This window comes from Microtus oregoni, unplaced genomic scaffold (assembly GCF_018167655.1).
Source record: "Microtus oregoni isolate MIOR12 unplaced genomic scaffold, Mior012 000067F_001, whole genome shotgun sequence".
Taxonomy (NCBI): Eukaryota; Metazoa; Chordata; class Mammalia; order Rodentia; family Cricetidae; genus Microtus; species Microtus oregoni.
This window is the reverse complement of record NW_024543954.1, coordinates 1,050,984-1,074,655: the sequence shown is the minus strand read 5'-3', so window position 1 is coordinate 1,074,655 and position 23,672 is coordinate 1,050,984. Positions and strand designations below refer to the sequence as shown.

General features: G+C 45.4%; 1 protein-coding gene across 1 annotated transcript; it reads left to right on the top strand.

Annotated features, from left to right (window-relative positions):
- The first annotated feature begins 221 nt into the window (after positions 1–221).
- Positions 222–5,215, top strand: LOC121440266. Its single transcript, XM_041641023.1, is given in 2 exon segments — positions 222–3,930; positions 5,097–5,215. Coding segments are annotated over 2 exon segments (3,732 nt in total). The 3' UTR covers positions 5,120–5,215.
- Positions 5,216–23,672: the final 18,457 nt, after the last annotated feature.

The following is a 23,672-nucleotide window of genomic DNA, read 5'->3' as shown; positions in this document are numbered from 1 at the left end:
TCGGTAACTCTGTGAATCCTTACCGAATAGGATTGTTTGGGGCGCCCCCACAGTCCGAAGGGTATGTGATTCTTCTGGGAGACGAGGAATCCGGATCCTCAGAGTCTCCGTCTGAAGTTTTGCTTTCGGTCTTACGCCGAAGCCGCGCTGCGCGATTTTGTGTTGGTCTAAGTTGTATTTTGTGTGTTTGTCTGATTGTTACTGTCACCGCGGTTGAGAGAATGGGCCAATCTGTAACCACCCCTTTAAGCCTCACTTTGCAGCACTGGCGAGATGTCCAAGACATTGCAAATAACCAGTCACTGGACATTCGGAAGAGACGTTGGGTAACTTTCTGCTCCTCAGAGTGGCCCACATTCAATGTGGGCTGGCCTCGGGATGGAACTTTTGACATCAATGTTATCTTACAGGTGAAGGCCAAGGTGATGGATCCTGGCCCTCACGGGCATCCAGACCAGGTCGCATATATTGTGGTTTGGGAAGCAATGGTTTATGACCCACCGCCTTGGGTCAAGCCCTTCATCGCCCCAAATCCCCCTACCCTCACTTTCTCTGCACCCACTCTACCCCCTCCACTCCTTCCCACCCCTACGGGACCCCCGCCCCGCTCCTCCCTCTACCCAGCCCTCACCAAGTCCTCAGGATCCCCTATCCCCAAAGTTTTGCCTCCAGAGGACGACTTGCTAATGGACCTCCTCACGGAGGATCCTCCGCCGTACCAGGAGCCAGCCCCGCAGTCTCCGAATGAGGCTGACCCCACTGAGAGAGAAACGCCTGCCTCTCCTGATCCTTCGCCGATGGCCGCGCGCCTGAGGGGACGGAGGGACCAGCCGCATGCAGCAGATACAACCTCCTCACAGGCATTCCCTCTCCGCACGGGAATGAACGGCCAATTGCAGTACTGGCCATTTTCCTCCTCGGACCTTTATAACTGGAAAAATAATAACCCTCCTTTCTCTGAGGACCCCTCTAGGCTGACCGCATTGATTGAATCTATCTTGATCACCCATCAGCCTACATGGGACGACTGCCAGCAGCTGTTGCAGACCCTGCTGACTTCGGAGGAACGGCAGAGGGTCCTCCTGGAAGCCCGGAAGGAAGTCCGGGGACCTGATGGCCGCTCCACCCAATTGCCTAATGAAATAGATTCTGCCTTTCCCCTTGAACGCCCCTCTTGGGATTTCACCACGGTGGAAGGTAGGAATCACCTAGTTCTCTATCGCCAGTTGCTCATAGCGGGTCTCCACAGGGCGGCTCGACGCCCAACGAATTTGGCTCAGGTAAAGCAGGTTATACAGGGGTCAGAGGAAACTCCCTCTGCGTTCCTTGAGAGGCTTAAAGAGGCTTACCGCAGGTATACTCCTTATGACCCCGACGACCCCGGACAGGAGACCAATATCTCCATGTCTTTCATTTGGCAGTCAGCCCCAGATATCAGGCGCAAACTGGAGCGCCTAGAAAACCTCAGGGAAAGTTCACTCAGGGATCTGTTAAAGGAGGCAGAAAAGATTTTCAATAAAAGGGAGACGCAGGAGGAGAGAGAGGACCGCCTCAGGAGAGAAGCAGAGGAGAGAGAGGACCGCTTCAGAAAAGAAGCTGAGGAAAAGGAAAAGGAGAGGGATAGCAAGAGACATAAAGAAATGACTAAGCTTTTGGCCACCGTAGTGTCAGGGCAAAGGCAGGATAGACAGGGAGGAGACAGGGAAAGGCAACCCCTTGACAAGGACCAATGTGCCTACTGCAAGGAAAAGGGACATTGGGCAAGAGATTGCCCCAAGAAACGGAGAGGGCCCAGGAGATTCGGGCCACCCCGGACCTCCCTCCTGACCCTGGACGACTAGGGGGGTCAGGGCCAGGAGCCCCCCCCTGAGCCCAGGATAACCTTAGATGTTGGGGGGCAACCCGTCACCTTCCTGGTCGACACAGGAGCTCAACACTCGGTGCTAACCAGGGACCCCGGACCCCTGAGTGACAAGTCTACCTGGGTCCAAGGGGCCACTGGTGGAAAACGATACCGATGGACCACGGATCGCAAGGTTCACCTAGCAACCGGTAAGGTGACTCATTCTTTCCTCCACGTGCCCGACTGTCCATATCCGCTCCTAGGAAGGGACTTGCTCACAAAATTAAAAGCTCAAATTTTCTTCAAGGAAACCGGAGCACAGGTAGTTGGCCCTCAGGGACAACCCTTACATGTGCTGACTCTCAGCCTAGAAGATGAATATAGGCTGCATGAAAAAGATAGTACCACTGCGGCCCCCACTGAGGCTTATTGGCTGGACCGCTTTCCCCAGGCATGGGCAGAAACCGGGGGAATGGGGCTGGCCAGACAGCAGCCCCCTCTAATGGTAAGCCTCAAGACAACTGCTACTCCTGTCTCGATTAAACAGTACCCCATGTCTCACGAGGCAAGGGAAGGAATAAGGCCTCACATCAAAAGGCTTCTTGATCAGGGAATATTAGTCCCCTGCCGGTCCCCTTGGAATACCCCCTTGCTGCCCGTGAAAAAGCCAGGAACTGGGGACTATAGACCTGTACAGGATCTAAGAGAGGTCAATAAACGGGTGGAAGACATACACCCGACAGTTCCTAACCCCTACAATCTGTTAAGTGGACTGTCACCCTCATATACTTGGTATACCGTCCTGGACCTCAAGGATGCATTCTTCTGTCTGAGACTGCACCCCAAAAGTCAGCCTATATTTGCTTTTGAATGGAAGGATCCTAAATTGGGGATTTCGGGACAGCTGACCTGGACCAGGTTGCCTCAGGGTTTCAAAAATAGCCCCACCCTGTTCGATGAGGCCCTACACCGAGACTTAGCGGATTTCAGGGTGAGGCATCCTGGCCTGATGCTGTTGCAATACGTTGATGACCTCTTGCTAGCTGCTACCTCGGCTCAGGACTGTAAAAAAGGAACTGAGGCATTACTACAAGCTTTGGGGAACCTAGGGTACCGAGCTTCTGCCAAGAAGGCCCAAATATGCCAACGGCAGGTCACCTACTTAGGGTACCAAATCAAAGAAGGACAGAGGTGGCTAACGGAGGCCAGGAAAGACACAGTTATGAAAATCCCTACACCCCGGACACCCCGCCAGCTGAGAGAGTTTCTAGGGACAGCGGGATTCTGCCGGCTCTGGATCCCCGGATTCGCGGAACTGGCAGCCCCTCTGTACCCACTGACTAAGCAGGGGGTGATGTACTCATGGGGATCGGATCAGGATGAGGCTTTCCAGAAAATCAAACGGGCTCTGCTCACAGCCCCAGCCTTAGGCCTCCCTGACCTGACTAAGCCTTTTGATTTGTTTGTTGACGAGAAGCAAGGATATGCAAAAGGGGTCTTGACCCAGAGGTTGGGGCCCTGGCGGCGGCCAATAGCCTACCTATCCAAGAAGTTGGACCCCGTGGCCGCAGGATGGCCCCCATGCCTCAGAATGGTAGCAGCAGTGGCAGTCCTCACCAAGGACGCTGGCAAACTGACTATGGGCCAACCTTTGACCATCCTGGCCCCACACGCAATTGAGACTCTAATCAGACAACCCCCAGATCGCTGGCTCTCCAATGCCCGCATGACCCATTATCAGGCCATGCTCCTGGACTCGGACCGAATCCACTTCGGACCAGTGGTGGCGCTCAATCCTGCAACCCTGCTACCACTCCCAGAGGAGGGGGAGACGGAACAACACGACTGTCTCGAGATCCTGGCGGAAATGCACGGGACCAGACCGGACCTGACGGATCAACCCCTCCGGGATGCGGATGTCACCTGGTACACTGATGGCAGCAGCTTTCTGCGGGAAGGTGAGCGAAAGGCGGGTGCAGCGGTAACCACGGAGACCGAAGTGATCTGGGCACAGTCTCTGCCTGCAGGGACTTCTGCGCAGCGAGCAGAGCTTGTCGCCTTGACACAAGCTTTGAGGATGGCAGAAGGTAAGAAGCTCAATGTCTACACTGACAGCCGATATGCTTTTGCCACTGCTCATGTTCATGGGGAAATATACCGAAGAAGAGGGCTACTGACTTCAGAAGGAAAGGAAATTAAAAATAAAACAGAGATCTTAGCCTTGTTAAAAGCTTTATTTCTGCCTCGAAAACTGAGCATTATACATTGCCCAGGACACCAGAAAGGAGACAGCCCTGAGGCTCGAGGAAACCGGCTGGCTGATGAAGCCGCTAAACAGGTGGCCCTGCAGGCTCCGCTAGCCATACTGCCCATGCACCAGGATAGGAGAGACCCCCTCGAATATGATGAGGAGGATCTGAAGCTCCTGGCAGACATGGGAGCGGAGCAGGACCAGAGAACGGGCGAATGGACATGGAAGGGAAAAACAGTGATGCCGATGGCATACACTTATAAGATGCTTGATTACTTACATAAACTGACCCATCTAAGCCCCCGAAAGATGAAAACATTGTTAGATCGGCAGGAGACTTTTTGCTATTTACTGGGGCGAGACAGCATCCTCCAAAAGGTTGTGGACAAATGTAGAGCATGTACACAGGTGAATGCAGGAAAAGCCAAGGTGGGACAGGGGGTGCGAATTCGCGGTCATCGACCAGGAGTACAATGGGAAATTGACTTTACCGAAGTAAAACCAGGCATGTATGGATACCGGTACTTATTGGTATTTGTGGACACCTTTTCGGGATGGGTGGAAGCCTTCCCGACCAAGCATGAGACCGCAAAGATTGTGACCAAAAAGCTACTGGAAGAAATCTTCCCCAGGTATGGCATGCCCCAAATGTTGGGCACTGATAATGGGCCCGCCTTCGTCTCCCAGGTAAGTCAGTTGGTGGCCAAGCTATTGGGGATTGATTGGAAATTACATTGTGCATACAGACCCCAGAGCTCAGGACAGGTAGAAAGAATGAACAGAACTATTAAGGAGACTTTGACCAAATTAACGCTTGCAACTGGCTCTAGAGACTGGGTACTCCTACTACCCTTGGCCCTATACAGGGCCAGAAACACTCCAGGACCCCATGGACTTACTCCCTTTGAAATACTATACGGGGCGCCCCCGCCCTTCATTAATTTCTTCGATTCCAATATTTCAGACTTTGCTAATAGTCCTTCTCTGCAAGCTCATTTGCAGGCACTCCAAATCGTGCAACGTGAGGTCTGGAAACCACTTGCTGCAGCCTACCAGGAGCAATTGGACAGACCAGTGGTGCCTCATAACTACCAGATTGGCGACACCGTGTGGGTCCGCAGGCATCAGGTTAAGAATCTGGAACCCCGCTGGAAGGGACCCTATACCGTGCTACTGACCACCCCGACCGCGCTGAAAGTTGACGGCATCGCAGCCTGGGTCCACGCGTCGCACGTCAAAGCAGCCAGCCCTCCTGACGAAACCACAACCGGGGCATCATGGAGGATCCACCGCACACAAAACCCTCTAAAGATAAGACTCTCCCGTACCTAGTCTTGATGATGCTCATAACCTCCCCCCGCGCCCTGGGAGAACACTCAGTCTCGCCCCACATTGTGGGAAAGAGCACCTGGACCCTCATAGTAGCCGGTACAGATGTGATTCTCAATGTTACAACCATGAAGGGACCCAAGAATCTAGGATGCCCACCCGAAATGAAAGCCAATCTAGTCACCTTGTTCCAGGCAGTGGGAGGGCTGGTTCCCGGTAACAATGCTGATTGGTATGCCTGTCCGGGGACCCGGAGCCATAAACGATGCTCACATAGCACGGCCAACCAATATTATTGTAACGCTTGGGGCTGCGAAACCTCCTCCTGGGGATCCCTGGCTAGCTCTTGGGGAACCCCCCAGGGAAATGATCCCCTACACATAGAATACTGGGATAAGACCCCTTACCCCTCCGGCCCAAACATTCGCCTGACCTTTTCAAAATGTAAGGACCAGGCCCCTGCCCTAACAGGATCATGGGGGATCCGGAGATACGACCCCACCGGTCCAGACCATGGAGCTATAATCACTCTCACTTATGGCTTCACCCCGGATTCTCCATCCTCGTCCCTGGGCCCCAACACAGTCCTGGGCGACCAACAGGCTCCATCCCCTCCCAAACCTCCCCCAGCGCCAGCCCAACCCCCTTCAGGAAACGCCACCCCGGCACTCTCCTCAACTTCTTCAGCGGAGGGCTCGTTCCCGTCAGTGCCCGCTCCGGCGGTATCCGGAACTGGGGACAGGTTGGTCGGCCTTATACAGGGGGCATATCAAGCCTTAAACCTGACCAACCCTAACCGGACTCAAGAATGCTGGCTCTGCCTACTACCTAGGCCCCCCTATTATGAAGGGTTGGCACTCATGGGGAATTTTACCAATCAGACCTCCCCACCAGCCCAATGCTCCAATATACCACGGCACAAGCTGACGCTATCGGAGGTGTCAGGAGAGGGCCTTTGTATAGGAAAAGTCCCACCCTCACATTCACTTCTCTGCAACACCACACTAGCCCTGCCCCAGGGCACTTATTACCTAACACCTCCCAATGGCACTTACTGGGCCTGTAGCACGGGACTGACCCCCTGTGTGTCTTCCTCAGTCTTAAACATATCCTCTGATTATTGTGTGTTAATTGAGTTATGGCCAAAAATAACTTACCATGAACCAGAATATGTGTATGCTCAGTTTGAAGGAAGACCTAGATTCAGGAGAGAGCCAGTGTCCCTCACCCTAGCCCTCCTGCTTGGGGGATTGACTGTTGGAGGCATCACGGCAGGGATAGGGACCGGAGCAACAGCCCTTGCCGCCACCCAGCAGTTTAGGCAACTACAGGCAGCCATGCACACTGACATAAAAGCCTTGGAGGAATCGGTCAGTGCATTGGAAAAGTCCTTAACCTCACTGTCTGAGGTAGTCCTACAAAACAGGCGGGGACTAGACGTACTGTTCCTGCAGGAAGGAGGACTTTGTGCAGCCCTAAAGGAAGAATGCTGCTTTTATGCAGACCACACAGGATTAGTCAGAGACAACATGGCAAAGCTGAGGGAAAGACTTAAGCAGAGACAGCAGCTCTTTGAATCTGACCAAGGCTGGTTTGAGGGACTGTTCAACAGATCGCCCTGGTTCACCACTCTGATTTCCTCCATTATGGGACCCCTAATCATACTACTATTGATTCTGCTTTTCGGACCATGCATTCTCAACCGGCTAGTACAATTTATGAAGGACAGGCTGTCTGTCATCCAGGCTTTGGTCCTGACACAACAGTACCACCAACTTAGACAATTTGATCCCGAGAATAGGGATACCGCAGCTGAGTAGATAAAGGATTTTATTCGGGAAAAAAAAAAGGGGGGGAATGAAAGACCCCCACTCACTAAGCAGCAGTAACGCCATTTTGCAAGGCTTAAACTTTGCAGCAACGCAAGTAATTAGAGCAGGGAAGTTCGACTTGAAAATGAGGGCGGAAAAGCCAGGCAAGATATCCGCGGTCAGCCGGTCAGCCATCTGGCCTCAAGCGATAAGGAACCCGCAGCTGGCCTGCTCTAATGAGAACATCCCGGTTGCTTAGGGAAACAGGATGCCTATAGTCAGTATACGTGCCCAATTTAGAATATCAGTAATTCACAGAAGAGACAACTCCCCCTATGAAAGATCCCAGCTTATCTGCTGTAACGTCACTTCACAAAGCTTTTGACGTACGACTGTAAGTGCAGAGTAAGGTCAGGGTCCCTGGCTGCAAAACAGGATCTATATATCCATAGATTAGGACAGGACATCAATTAACAGGATGTCTGTTCCCATACATCTGTGCTGGGAAAGGGGTTGCTGCAAAACAGGATCTTTATATCCATAGATTAGGACAGGACATCAATTAACAGGATGTCTGTTCCCATACATCTGTGCTGGGAAAGGAAAAACCCCCTGTGCCCCTTGCCCCATTCCAACTGACCACTAACGATGCATTTGCTTCTGTAATCTGCTTCTGCTGCCCTCTTTCCTATAAAAAGACCTTCCCCCAGTCTGCAGGCGCGCTTGTCTCCCGAAAGACTAAGCCGCCCCAGGTACCTGTGTACTCAATAAAAGCCTCTTGCTGTTTGCATCCGGAGAGTGGTCTCGCTGTTCCTTGGGAGGGTCTCCCCGGTCTGAAAGACTGCCTACCACGGGGGTCTTTCATATATATATATATATATATATATATATATATATATATATATATATATATATATATGTGTGTGTGTGTGTGTGTGTGTGTGTGTGTGTGCTGTGTTCATTGTTTTTCCTTTTGTGGAAAAATAATTTTAAGTTTTTGAAAAATTCTTCTTTCATACATTACATCTCACCACAGTTTCCTCTCCCTCCACTCTGCCCAGTCCCGCCCCAACCCCCTCTTGTCCCAGATCTACTCCTCTGCTTCCCTTCAGAAAAGAGCAGGCCTCCCAGTGATATCAACTGAACACTGTTAAGTATTTTCTTAAGATGCCAAATCTCTCTGCCAACACAAATAATCCCAATCAAACCAAATCAGACTGAATAAAAGAGGCCCATGTTTAATGGAGTGTGTCCAGGTGGCCCTGGGAAAACATGGAGATGGGAAGAGAAAGAGAAGGGAGGCCATGGGAAATCCGGAGACCAGGTGATCATTCTCTAGGGGGTAGTTTAAATAGCCTGTGGGAGTAGTCTTGACCTTCCCTGGGGAGGGGTTACTGTTTGGCGGGCTTTCTTGACCCTTCCTGGGGAGGGGTCACTGTTTGGTGGGCTTTCTCGGAGGTGGAGTTTGGACTAAGGCAACTCCCAGGGAAGCTGGGGTGAAGCCCCCAGCCAGACAATCTGGACTTTTTCTATAAACGGGTGTTAGGGAGCTGAGGTGATGCTTTTGACTACACAAACATAGCATACCAAGTTACAATAAGAGTAGGCACAAACCCTCATATTAAGGCTGGACGAGACAACCCAGTAAGAGGAAAAGGGTCCTAAGAGCAGGAAAAAGAGGCAGTGTAGCTTTTTCTGGTGTTAATTGTTTTAAAGTATAGAGTTCAGCATATTCACATCACCAAGGCACCATCAAACCCAGGAGCCATCTCCAGAACATTTTTTTTACCTTACAAAACTGAAACTCAGAACACATTAATGCACTAGCTCCCTGCTCCTTCTCCCTTCAACCCTGGCAACTATCCCTCTACTTTATGTGAGTTTGGCTGCTCTGGTGACCTTCTAGAAGTGAAATTAGCAATATTTGTCCTTTGCTACCTGGTTTCTTTCACTGAGAATCATGCTTGCAAGGATCATCCATTGCCCTTGACTTTTGATTTGGAATAGACTCAAACCTATTGAATTTTTTTAACATGCTAAAGTATGATTGTATTTTAATTTCTTTTCCTGGCTTTAAAAAATAGTGTGGTGTGGTGTGGTGTGGTGTGGTGGTGATGGTGGTGGTGGTGGTGGTGTGTGTATATGTCTGTGTTGAGCATGAGGTCTATATTGTCTGTCTTCCTCAGTTTTTATTCACCTTATTTTTAAACATAATTTTTAAATTGGTTTTTTGAGAATTCACATCATGCATCCCAATCTCATTCATTTACCAATCCTTCCATGCTTGTCCTCTCTACCCTTGTATCCACCTCCAAAGAAAAGGAAAGAAACAAAAAGCCACTTGCTTCTGCATCTTGCCTACCTCTTTATCACTTATTTGTTTATTTTAGTAGTTTGTCCATCATAGTGGCATTGGGAATAGTGTGTCTCACAGTAGACCCTTTTGCCTAAACAGCTTTACTTGCAAATGTTCATTGCAATGTGTTGTTGGTCTGGTCCAAGGCCTCTGGCTTCTGCTACATCATCAATACTGGACCCTCACTGAAATGCCTCTCATATATCCTGCTGTTGGACTAAGTCATAGAAATCCTTTGGGTATGGTTCTGCAGGACTGATCCCTTTATGTGCTTCAGCAGGTCATAGATGGGGTAGTTGTTGGGATGGGCCAACTCAAAACTCTGCATGTGGGTCTGGGTAGTAGCTGTATTGCTCATCCTGGGCCTCCATCAGAACCTATTCCCCTCAGGAGAGAGGCAGGGCCATTGGGGTCAGCTCTACCACTCACACCACCATCTATTTGGCCACAATGCAGCATGCAAGAGACAGGGTCAGCTTCTCAGCACGTGGCCCCAGCAAGGGGTGGGGGCAGCTCTTCCAGGGCCAGTGATGGGCGGGCTTACTTAGTAAGGCCCTCAGACATCATCAAAGGTTTTAGGCAGCAGTATGGAGTTCTGGCATCTGTACTGGCACATGAAGTGCTCCACTTGTCTTTCCTATTTCTCTGTGTATTTGCTCATTATAGTGCCTTCCATCTGTGGTGGGGAGGCCTCTGGCCCACCTTTGTTTTTCTCTCATGGAATCTGGAGTTCATTGATTTGGCTAGATTGGCTGACCAGAGATCCCAGGAACCCTCTCACCTTCACCTCCCAGGAACAAGGATTATAGGCATGTATGACTACATGTGTTTCTGGGATTGAACTCATTCTGATGGAGGAAGGTCATTGGTTAAGTAAAAAGAAACTGCTTGGCTCTCATTGGTTGGAAGATAGGTGGGAGGAGTAAACAGAGCGGAACGCTGGGAGGAAGAGGAAGTGAGCTCAGACTCCACAGCTCTCCTCTCGGGAGCAGACGCCTCAGAGAGACGCCATGCCCCACTCCTGGGCAGACACACGCCATGAAGCTCCGACCCAGGATGGACTAGGCTAGAATCTTCCCGGTAAGACCGGTTCTCACAGATTATTAGAGATGGGTTGATCGGGATGTGAGAATTAGCCTGTAAGTGCTGGAGCTAAAGGGCCAAGCAGTGTTTAAAAGAATGCAGTGTCCGTGTAATTATTTCGGGGCATAAGCTAGCCGAGCAGGCGGCTGGGGTGCCGGGAACGCAGCCCCGCCGCTCATATTACTACAGATTGGTGCCCAGACGTGTGGACAACTGAATCCACTGAAAGCCGGAGAAAGCTTGGGAAAGAGAAGAGCATGTTTTCTTGGTAGCTGCAATTTAATAGAGGCTTCCTGACTCAGCTTTAGCTGCAAAACCCTGAAGCTCATTAAGAGGTCCTGCCACAAAACACTTAAATGGTGTTGACGAAAAGCTGAACGCATGCTTTTCGGTTTTCAGCCGTAGCAGGAAAAAAGCTGCGCCGTTTAAAAATGCTGGCTTTCTGGGCTGTCCTGCCAGGGCAAACTCTGACTCTTTTATGCAGGCGGTTCGTGCGGTTTGCAAGCACAGGCTGCTGAAGCTCGCTTGTTGGTAGGGACCTTGAAATGCCATAGAGCTGTGGCAGTAAACATGGCTACAGCCAGTACCTCAGCCATGAGGCTGGAAAGCTAAGGAATGGGCTGGATCCAGCCGGCAAAGCCACGCCTTTAATCCTACTGAGATTGCTTGGTAAATTAAAGACTCATGTGGTCAGAAAAAGAGAGATATACAGTAAAGAGAGATTCAAAGACAAAGAAAATTTTTAAATGGTTTACAGTGTGTTAAAAATATATGCAGACTAAAAGTTGAAGTTCTTAAAGTAAAAAACAAAAAAAAGGAAGAGAGTTGTTGTGTGTGATAGTACACACCTTTAATCCCAACACTTGGAAGGCAGAGGGAGATTGACCTCTGTGACTTCAAGGTGTGGTAGCATATGCCTTTAATCCCAGTGCCTAGAAGGCAGAGACAAACAGTTCTCTGTGAGTTCAAGGTGTAGTAGTGTACACCTTTAATCCCGAATGCCCGGGAGGTAGAGACAGGCGGATCTCTGAGAGTTTAAAGACAGTCTGGTCTACAGAGTTACTTCGGGTCAAAGATACAGAGAACCTGTCTCAAAAAGCAAAGAGTTAAAAGTAAAAATAAACAAAATAGAGGTTAAAACAAAGCTGCACAAAGATGGAAAATACACAGAGAATTTTGATACTGTATGCTATTATGCTCTCTTTGAATTATTTGAATGCTGAGGAAGGAGCAACAGCTGCTAAAAGATATTTATTTATAAATGCTGCTGAACTAATCCAACATAGATATTTTGAATTTGGATCTAAGGATATGATACTTTGGAAAGGAGTTTCTTATTTTGTTTTCACAGAGGGTGAGAGTCTGTGGATTGCTTCCATCCCAATGTGGTATGATAGACCACGTCCTCCTGAATGGCTCCTGTGCACGCCTTCAAAAAATTGCTTTGCTCAACTGCCAACTGAGATGAAACTAGCACACAGGTTATACCATGAAAGACCTAATTAACGACGCCCCCATTCAGCAGGAAGCAGTTTGGAGAGAAAAAACTGCGCCCATGTTCCCAAATATGGTTTATAAACGTTCTTTTTCATTTAAAGGGGGATATGATAGAGATATGAATAATTTACATTGATATGGATTTTGTTTTAGTGATTTAAATTTAAGGTCAATTTTGTTATATGTATATGTGTTTCTGATCTTGATTAAGGAACTGTGATTGTGTAGTTCATTTAAAAATGTAATGTATAATTAGAAATATAGATTGTTAATAGATAATCATAATAGTCAAGTTTGTAGTCATGTTAGTTAAGATTTTCTAGATGTACATAGATATATTTCAGATAGGCATTCTTCATATCTTTCAAAGATATAGAATATGGCATTTTAATGTTTTAATAACTTAGGACTTTTCATGACAATGAGACACTCTGCTCCTGGCAGCACCAATCTACTTCAAGAGGAAGATGGGCATTGAAGAGGCTCGTTATGGAGTTTGATAGCCATTTGGGCAAGAAACTGCTCTTGCCTGGACTATTGCATAAACTGGACACAGAGAACCCACAGAGAGAGGACTACTGAACTTGCCTAAGGTGAGATGATCTTTTGGGGTTCCTGATTCATGAGAGAGTCTGTGAGACATTCTGCAGGACACAACAGATAGTGACTGAACTGACTTTGAATTTTCCTGCTTTATGGAAATGTCTGCTGGATACCATGGGCCTGAAGGCTGAAGATGGATGCCCCAACGGTACAGAGGAACTTTGGGTGACTATCCAGGCAGCGAGATGTCTCTGTCATTTCTAGAGTTTTAAAAGTTGCTTTTTTCCTTGTTTGCTTAGGTCATATTGTATCTTTCTGGAGTCTTTGATGGAGTTAAGAATAGTTAGTTATAGTTATAGTTTTCCTTAGTTATGATAAAGATTATTGTAATTTTTACTTGATAACTGTTTCGTTATATGTAATTTTGTTATGTTAAAGTTAAAGCCTTTTTTTTTTGTTTAAACCGAAAAAGGGGAAATGATGGAGGAAGGTCATTGGTTAAGTAAAAAGAAACTGCTTGGCTCTCATTGGTTAGAGATAGGTGGGAGGAGTAAACAGAACAGAACGCTGGGAGGAAGAGGAAGTGAGCTCAGACTCCATAGCTCTCCTCTCGGGAGCAGATGCCTCAGAGAGACACCATGCCCCACTCCTGGGCAGACACACACCATGAAGCTCCAACCCAGGATGGACTAGGCTAGAATCTTCATGGTAAGACCGGTTCTCACAGATTATTAGAGATGGGTTGATCGGGATGTGAGAATTAGCCTGTAAGTGCTGGAGCTAAAGGGCCAAGCAGTGTTTAAAAGAATACAGTGTCCGTGTAATTATTTCGGGGCATAAGCTAGCCGAGCAGGCAGCTAGGGTGCCGGGGACGCAGCCCCGCCACTCATATTACTACATCATTCTTCCATGGCAAGAACTGTACTGGTGAGCTGTCTTCTCAGCCCCTTGCTTGTGACTTTTTTGAAAAAGTTATTTTACCCTAAGAACTCCAGACACCCGTAAAACACACCATAAGTAAAGTATTAAAAGAGAGATAAATAGAGAGACACAGAGAGAGTGACACCCACAGAGCATCATGTGTGGCCTGCACCTCTAGCATTTGGAGGGTGAAAGCAGGAGGATCAGGAGTTCAAAGGTATACTCAACAACATATCCAGTTCAAGGCAAGCCTGGGCTACTTCTAAAAACAAAAAGGTGAAGACTGGATCATTTCATCATTTTTGTGTGTTTTCTGCATGGTTCATCTCAGAACTTGAAGATAGTTGATTTTCTTACCACTCTGGCAGCTGTTTTCCCACAACCTGCCAATGCTTCCTCCTCTGTATCATCCAAAATTCTCATCTTGAACACATGGTTTTACCCTGTCTGATACAAGCCTTGTAAGATGTTGTTTTTTTTCTGACTGTTGCCACATCCACATCTGTGACCTTGAGCAAAGTAGTCATTACTTCTAGAATGCCATGCCTGAATCATGGTGTCAAGGATAATATTTACCACAGAAGAGGGGATCTCACATTCTTGAAGGAAGTGCCAATAAACAGGATGGAGAACGGGGTAAGGAAAGCAGGATGTAGATGATATGGTGTGCAGTGAGAAGGGATGAACTCTTCCAAACAACAAATACAAACAATTACAAACAAGGAAAAAAATACAGACCTAAGAAATTCTCTAAGGCCTAGTAACTCATAAGCAGGAGAATTCAAGGTCACAGGTGGTCCAATTTTAGCTTATGTGAGAAGTGTTGTAGAATATTATTTTAAGGTGTGTTACATTCATTTATGCTGTGGAGCATTTTAATGATGCAAAGATGTGTTGCATTATTTTGTGTTGCATTTGTTTAGCTGTTTGCCTGTCTAAAACACCTGATTGGTCTACTAAAGAGCTGAACAGCTAGGAAGGAGAGGAATTAAGTGGGGCTGCCAGACAGCGAGAATAAATAGGAGGAGAAATCTAGCCTTGAGAGAAGAGGGAGGAGTGAGAAAATGTGGAGAGGAGGAAAGCAGGGGCCAGCAGCGCAGCCACACACAGCCAGCCATGGAGTAAAGAGGGAAGAAAGGCACATAGAGTAAAGAAAGGTAAAAAAAAGCCTAGAGGCAAAATGTGATTAAAGAGAAACAGAATGATTTAAATTGGAAAAGCTGGCTAGAAATAAGCCAAGCTGAGATTGGGCATTCAAAAGTAAGAATAAGTCTCCACATATTTATTTATGAGCTGGGTGGCGGGAGGAGAAAAATAAAAACTACAGAGGATGGTGTGAATATAGGATGGTGTGAATATAGAGAATCCAGGGGAGAAATATGTAGGGCAAGAAGAAGCCATTGTCTCAAATCTGTGTGGTTAAAAATATAATTTACTAGGTATGTAAAATAAAAGGATTGTTTTTAAAAATAATAAAATAACAAAAACTTATTTTCATTTTCTGTGTGTATTTGCCTGCATGTATTATGTGAACTGAATGTGTACCTAGTGCCCATGGAGGCCAGAAGAGACCATCAAATCCCTTAAAACTAGAGTTATAGATGTGAGCCACCTTGTGAATGCTGGGAACTGAAACTGGGTCCTCTGAAAGAGCAGCAAGTGCTCTTAACCACTAAGTCTCTTCAGGCACACTGTGCACATTTTTCAAGGAGACTAATTATAAGCAACTTTATTCCAGACAATTTGGCTGGTAAAATAGACAAATTCTTAGAAAAATACATCTTACCAGAATTAGAAGAGATCTTATCTATTAAAAATATCTAACACATAATTTCAACTCCCCCCCCCCCAAAAAAAAATCTCTGTTCCGGTTTTGATTCACACTGAAGTTGAAATAGATGTTAAGGCTGGGGATGGAAACATTCTGTCTGTATGTTGCTTTTATTGGTTAATGAATAAAGAACTGCTTTGAGCCTATGGCAGGGAAGAACAGAACTAGGTGGGGAAAGCTAGGCTGTATGCTGGGAGGAGGAAGGGCAGAGTTAGGGAGATTCACTGGAGCCCTGGCCAGAACCAGACATGCCAAAACTTTGCCGGTAAGTTACTGCCAAGTGGTGATACACAGATTAATGGAGATGGGTTAAATTAATATGTAAGAGTTAGCCAATCAGAAGCTAGAGCTAATGGGCCAAGCAGTGATTTAAATAATATGGTTTCTGTGTGATTATTTTAGGTCTAAGCTAGCTGGGCGGCTGGGAACCAACAAGTACCTCCCTCCAACACATCCATGTGCCCACAAATTTCAAGATGTCATTATTTTTTTCTGTTGTGTAGTACTCCATTGTGTAAATGTACCGCATTTGTTTATATGGTGGATTACATTGATAGATTTTTGTATGTTGAACCATCCCTGAGTCACTGGGGAGGAAGACAACTTGGTCATGGTGGATGGTTTTTCTGATGTGCTCTTAGATTCAGTTTGCCAGTGTTTTACTGAGATTTTGCATCAATGTTCATGAGTGAGATTGGTCTGTAATTCTCTTTCTTAGTAATGTCTTCATGTGGTTTGGGTATCAGGGTAACTGTAGCCTCATTAAAAGAGTTTGGCAATGTTCCTTCTTCTATTGTGTGGAACAATTTGAGGAGTATTTGTATTAGTTCTTTGAAAATCTTGTCAAATTCTGCACTGAAACCATCTGGTCCTAGGATTTTTTTTTGGTTGAGAGGTTTCTGATGACTGTTTTTATTTACTTAGCAGTTATAGGTCTATTTAATATGCCTATCTGGTCTTGATTTAATTTTGTTAAGTGATATTTATCCAGAAAAGTGTCCATTTCCTTTATGTTTTCCAATTTTGTGGAGTACAGATTTTTGAAATATGGCCTGATGATTATCTGGATTTCCTCCATGTCTGTTGTTATGTCCCCCTTTTCATTTCTGATTTTGCTAATTTGGATATTCTCTCTCTGCCTTTTGGTTAGTTTGGATAAAGGTTTGTCTATTTTGTTGATTTTCTTGAAGAACCAACTCGTTGTCTCATTGCTTCTTTGTATTGTTTACTTTGTTTCTATTTTGTTGATTTCAGCTTTCAATTTGATTGTTTCCTGTTGTCTAGTCCTCCTGGGTGAGTTTGCTTCTTTTTGTCCTAGAGCTTTCAGGTGTTCTGTTAACTCACTAGAGTGGAAATTTTTAAGCTTCTTTATATAGGCATTTAGTGCTATGAACTTTGCTTTTTACACTGCTTTCTTTGTGTCCCATAAATTTGGGGTATGTTGTGTGGTCATTTTATTGAATTTTAGGAAGTCTTTAATTTCTTTCTTTCTTTCTTTCTTTCTTTCTTTCTTTCTTTCTTTCTTTCTTTCTTTCTTTCTTTCTTTCTTTCTTTCTTTCTTCATTGATGCATTGGTGGTTCAGGTGAGCGTTGTTTAATCTCCATGTGTTTGTGGGCTTTCTGAAATTAGTGTTGCTGTTGAATTCTAACTTTAAGCCATGGTGATTGATAAGATACCTGAGGTTATTCCAATTTTTTGTATCTGTTGAGGTCTGCTTTGTTACCAAGTATGTGGTCAATTTTTGAGAAGGTTCTATGAGGTTTTGAGAAGAAGGTATATTCTTTTATGTTTGGCCGGAATGTTTTGTAGATGTTATTAAGTCCATTTGAGTCATAACATTTGGTGGTTCCCTTATTTCTCTGTTATTTTTCTGTCTTGGCAGAACTGACCAGTAGTGAGAGTAGAGTGTTGAAGTCTTCCACTATTAGTGTGTGGGGTTTAATCTGCGATTTAAGCCTTAGTAATATTTCTTTTACATATGAGAGTGCCCTTGGATATGGGGCATAAATGTTCAGAATTGAGATTTCCTTTTGATGGATTTTTCCAGAGACAAATATAAAATGTTCTTCCTTAACTGTTTTGATTGATTTTAGCTTGAAATTTATTTTGTTGGACATTAGGATAATTACACCAGCTTATTTCTTAGGTCCATTCGATTGGAAATTTTTCCCAACCCTTTACTCTGAGGTGATGTCTGTCTTTGAGGTTGAGGTGTGTTTCTTGTATGCAGCAGAAGGATAGATTCTGTTTTCTTATCAAATTCGATAGCCTGTGTCTTTTTATAGGTGAGTTGACTCCATTTATATTAAGGGATATTAATGATCAGTAATTGCTATCTTCTGTTAATTTAGTTTTCATTGTTGGTGATGTTATCATGTGTTTTCCCCTTCTTTGGGATTTGCTGCTGTGAGATCATCTATTGTCTGTGTTTTTGTGGATGTAGCTGGCTTCCTTGGGTTGGAGTTTTCTTTCTAGTACTTTGTGTAGGGCTGGGTTTATGGCTAGGAATTGGTTAAATCTGGTTCTGTCATGGAATATCTTGTTTGTCCTTCTATGGTGATTGAAAGTTTTGCTGGGTATAGTAGTCTCAGCTGGCATCCGTGGTCTCTTAATGTCTGCAGAAGGCTTTACCAGGACCTTCTGGCTTCCATCGTTTCTATTGAAAAGTGACATGTAATTCTAATAGGTCTGTCTTTATATGTTACTTGGCCTTTTTCCTTTGCAGCTCTTAATATTCTTTCTTTATTCTGTATGTTTATGTGATGAGGAGACTTTTTTTTTGATCCAGTCTATTCGGTGTTCTGTAAGCTTCTTGTATCTTCATAGGCATATCTTTCTTTAGTTGGGAAAGTTTTCTTCTGTGATTTTGTTAAATATATTATCTGTGCTTTTGAGTTGGACTTCTCCTTCTTCTATGCCCATTATTTTTAGGTTTGGTCTTTTCATGGTGTCCCATATTTTCTGGATATTTTGTGTTAAGCATTTGTTATATTTAATGTTTTCTTTGACTCGTGTGTCTGTTTCCTCTATTGTATTGTCAGCACTTGAGATTCTCTCTTCCATCTCTTGTATTCTGCTGTTTATGCTTGCATTTGTGGTTCCTGATCATTTACTCATGTTTTCCATTTCTAAAACTCCCTTGGTTTATGTTTTCTTTATTGTCTCTATTTTGGTTTTCAGGTCTTGAATTGTTTTTTTTTCACCTGTTTGATTGATTTTTCTTGATTTTCTTTAAGGGATTTGTTGATTTCTTCCAATTTTTTTGCTTGTCTGTTCCTCCACTTCTTTGAGGGAATTTTTCATTTCCTCTTTAAGGGCCTCAAGTGTTTTCCTAAAGTTGTTTTTTAGGTAGTTTTCCCCTGCTTCATCTGTGTTGAGATGTTCAAGTCTTGCTGTTGTAGGGTCACTAGTGTTTACTGCTGTTGTGTTACTCCTTGTGGTGTTGAGTGTGTTCTTACCTTGTCTACCCATCTTTTGCTCCAATTGGTGCAGCTGGGGCTGTGTCACCGGTGGTCACTTCTCAAGGTGATGTGGGTCTGCTTGCACTGACTCTGGTGGAGGTGGGGCAGGTGGGCAGGCCTTCCTTGACTTCTGGCTAAGGCCCCCAATTTATTTTTTTTATTGAGACAAGGTCTCACTATGTAGCCCTAGCCAGAAACTCACTATGTAAATCAGGTTGGCCTTGAACTCATACACCTGTTTCTGCCTCCCCAGTGCTGGGATTAAAGCCGTACACCACCATCCCTGGTTGTTTGAAGCCTTCTTTTAAAAATCCAACAGATGGAGTCCATTACCGAATACTATACCCATTCAAAATGCAGAATTGTGGAGCCCATTCTCACTGGATATAGCTACAAAACACTCCTGCACCTAAGGTGCAGGAAGAAGGGGAAGAAAGATTGTGAGCCAGAGTATTGAGAATCTTGCTGTGAGATAGTGTTTCCTAGGAATTGTTGACCGGGTTTCTGTCCTCCCATCAGGTCCCACAGCCATTTAGCCCCAAAGAAATCACACAGAGGTCTATATTAATGATAAACTGATTGGCCCATTAACTCAGGCTTCTTATTAACTCTTATAACTTACATTAGCCCATTATTCTAGTATATGTTAGCCACATGACTTGGTACCTTTTTCAGCGGGGTAGGTCACATACATATCTTCCTTCTTCTATATCTGGACAGGACTCCAGAGGGAGTTCCCCTCTTCCCAAAATTCTCCTGTTCTCATTGACCCGCCTGTACTTCCTGTTTGGTTGTCCTGCTTATACTTCCTGCCTGGCTACTGGCCAAGCAGCGTTTATTTAAAACATAATTGACAGAGTATAGACAATTGTCCCGCACCAAGGAATGTCTGAAGTTACACCCACAAAGTCTCACCAATATGGCTGCCCAAACATGAACAGAACAAGGGCGACAACACTAGCCATGCTAACATAGATGGGGGAAATCCCAGGAGGCCTGAATCCTACACAAAGAACTACAGGACACTAAGGAACACAGAAGGTGGGAGAAATAATCTTCCCCAGGGAATAGCACACCAACTGGTTATCCAGTACCATATGGTCAGCTCCCCCAAACATAGATACAAGTAATATACAGAGTGGGCAGGCTATATTTAGGGATACACATGTAACAGGAATTAATTAAAAAAAATCCAAGAATTTAAAAGAAAGCAAGAAGGGGTATATGGGAGGGTTTGGAGGAGGAAAGGAAAGGGAAAATGATATAATTATATTATAATCTCAAAAAAACCTCAGGTAGTGGTCTTGTTACGTTGCCCAGGATGCTCTGAAACTCCAGGGCTCATGCCTATTTCCTGTCCCAGCTTCCCAAACTGAGGCTATAGTCACATGCCATCAAACTGAACTTTTCGATATTTTACTTTCTTGCTTGAAAAAGTGTCATATTCCAAAACAATCCATTTTTACAATCTAGTGTAGAGTCACACCTTAGACTGTACAGAATTTCCCCTTGGTTAGTATTTCCTGTTTAGTTTACAAAGAATCTTTTAAAAGAGTGTATTTTCCAAAATCATTCACAATTGAACTTTATTTACTATGCAGTCCCTGGAGTAGCCAAATTCATAAAAACAGAATGAAGGATGGATGACAGGGCCCAGAGAGGAGAGAACAGCATGTGGTTTGTGATTCATGGGACCAGAGTCTCACTTTGCAAAATGCCAATGTTCAGGTGCTAGATGGTGATGTTTCATGACTGTGTGGTTATATGTGATACCACAGAACTATAAAGTTAGAAATGTTTAACATGGTGAACTTTATGTAGTGTTCAATTGATCACAGTTAGTATTAAAACAGCTTAAGAGAATTCTCCATTATACTGCCAACTGCATCTCAGCCTAGTTAGTGTTTCTCTTGCTGTCATAAAACACAGCATTAAAGCAAGTTGGGGAGGAAAGGGTTTATTTGCTTATACAACCACCTCACAGTCCATCATTGAGGGAAGTCAGGGCAGGAATTTTAATAGAACCCTGCAGGCAGGAACTAAAGCAGAAACCTTGGAGGAACACTGCTTACTGCCTTGTTCCCCATGGCTTGCTCAGCCTTCTTTCTTAAATCATATTTTATTACTTTGTGTGGGTGCAGATACTGGAGGACAACTCGTGTGAGTCAGCACTCTCTTTCCACTATGTGGTCCTAGCTATTCAACTCAGGTTGTCAGGCTTGGCAGCAAGTGCCTCTACCAGCTGAGTCATCTCCCTGGACCCTCATCTTGATTTCTTATACTACTCAGAACCACCTGCCCATGGTGGAATTTCTCACAGTGGCCTGGGCTCTCCCACATCAATCAGTAATCAAGAAAACGCCCCACAGACTAGTGGGGCATTTTCTCGGTTGAGGTTCCCTCTTTTCAGATGACCCTAGCTTGCACCAAGTTGACAAAAACTAAACTGTACACAACCCATGATGAATGTGAAATAAGGCAAGGGAAAAATTACTCTTTTAAGTGCGAAGGGTACTGCTAATTCTTGCCTGTGAGAACCTGAGCAAAAAGAAATATTCTAGTTAGCACTGAGGCCTCTGATAGGGCTATGTTAGTGCTGCATGGCTGTTTACTCCAGGATTTCCCTTATAGCTTATTTACATAGTACAAGAACAGATTCAAGCCCAGTGAGTCCATGAGGGTCGCTGAGAATATTTAAAGTCATTGCTGGTGATCTTCTGCTTGCTACTGCCTAGACTGTTTGCTTTGTGGGCTTTTTCCCCCTTTGTGCAAATGCAGCTCTTTTACTTTTGTTCTCACTGTTGATGTTGAATACACGCAGTCTCCAAGATGCCAGCTAGCCCCGGAAACCCAAGGATCTGTGGCTTCCTCGATTCTCGGGCGCCCTCTTCTGGTCGCAGCAGGGCCTGGGCTTCCAAACCCACTTTCGTTTTCCTAGTTTTTGCTCCTCTGGCCTTAGTGGCTAGGGCCTTGAGAGTGGACCCGCACATCTGCATGCAGGTGTTTTCAAGCACAGCTGGGTATTGTTCTGCTGAATTGGATCCGGGTTGGTATGTCCTGGAGATCGCTGAGACCCTTAGCATCTTCTGGTTGCCTTGCCACACCTTGGTGACCTGAATTGGTTGGGGTTTATTTGTTTTGTTTTGTTTGGTTTTTTGGTGTCCTAAACTCTGCATCCTTATCTGCAGTTTGTCAGTTGTCTGCATTCTAGGTTCTTGAAAATTGTAGATTGTACTGTGCTTGGAGAGAGAATCATTTTTCTCTTTGTGCGTGCGCGTGTTTGTGTGTGTGTGTGTGTGTGTGTGTGTGTGTGTGTGTTTAAATGCTTTTAGAATTGAAACACTAAGATTTTTGTTGCATTCCTGCTCTTTCCTGAATCCAGGAATCTCATTGCTTTTTTAATTTAAAAATTAAAAGAAACCAAGAGTCACTTTCAATCCCAGCACTTAGGAGGCAGAGGTAGGTGGGATCTCTGAGTTCAGCATCAGTGTGGTCTACACAGTGAGTTCCAGGACAGCCAGGGCTATACAGAGAAACACTGCTTCAAATGATTAATTGAAAAGGACATAGGAGAGCGCTAGAGGGATGGGGCAGTGGGTAAAGTACTTGCTGTGTAAGTATGATTCCCTGAGTTTGGATTCAGAGTGCTGGGCATGCATGTAACTCCCAATGAAAAGAGAGCTCCAGGTTCAGTGAGAGGCTCTGCCTTCAAAAAGAAAAGGGCAGAGGGGCTGAAGAGATGGCTTAGTGGTTAAGAGAACTGGCTACTTTTTCACAGGACATGATTTTGATCTTACAACCCTCTATAACACTGATTGTGTAGTAATAAGGGCGGCGGGGCTGCGTCCCCAGCACCCCAGCCGCCCGCACGGCTAGCTTTACCCGAAATAACAACACACAAACTGTATTCATTTAAACACTGCTTGGCCCTTTAGCTCTAGCCCTTACTGGCTAATTCTGATATCCCGATCAACCCATCTCTAATAATCTGTGAGAAATGGTCTTACCGGGAAGATTCTAGCCTAGTCCATCCTGGGTCGGAGCTTCATTGCGTGTGTCTGCCCGGGAGCCGGGAGCATGGCATCTCTCTCTCTGAGGTGTCTACTCCCGAGAGTAGAGCTGTGGAGTCTGACCTCACTTCCTCTTCCTCCCAGCGCCCTGTTCTGTTTTCTCCTCCCCCCTATCTTCTAACCAATAAAATGGGCCAAGGCAGTTCCTTTATTAGCCAATGACCTTCCTCCATCATGATTGTTGTCCTTGTCTGACCTCTGCTAGACACACACATGGTGCACAGACATACATGTAGGCAAAACTAATAATACAAACAGTTTTTAAAAAGTTGGAGGGTGATAATGATACCTAAATTCAATCTGGCTTCCACAGCACATGTGCATGTAAGCATACCCAAACACACAGCCAGCTATATTACTTCCCATCTCCATCTCCTATGACTTGGATTAAAGGTGTGAGCAACCACCACTTGGCTGTTTCTCTTTTAGAATGATTCAATCTTGTGGATCCCAGGGTGGCCTAGAACACACAGAGATCAACAAGCCTCTGTTTCCTGGAATTAAAGGTGGGCTAGAACAATCCCCAGAAAGGGGAGAGACGGGTCAAAAGGACAGGGCTCCAGGCACTGGGCCCCGTTCTGAGCAGCTGCTAATGAAATGTGTGAGACAGTAGCCTGTGATGAAGAAATGCTCATAGTACTGACCAGAAGCATGGAGGCAGGTGGTCCTCCACCA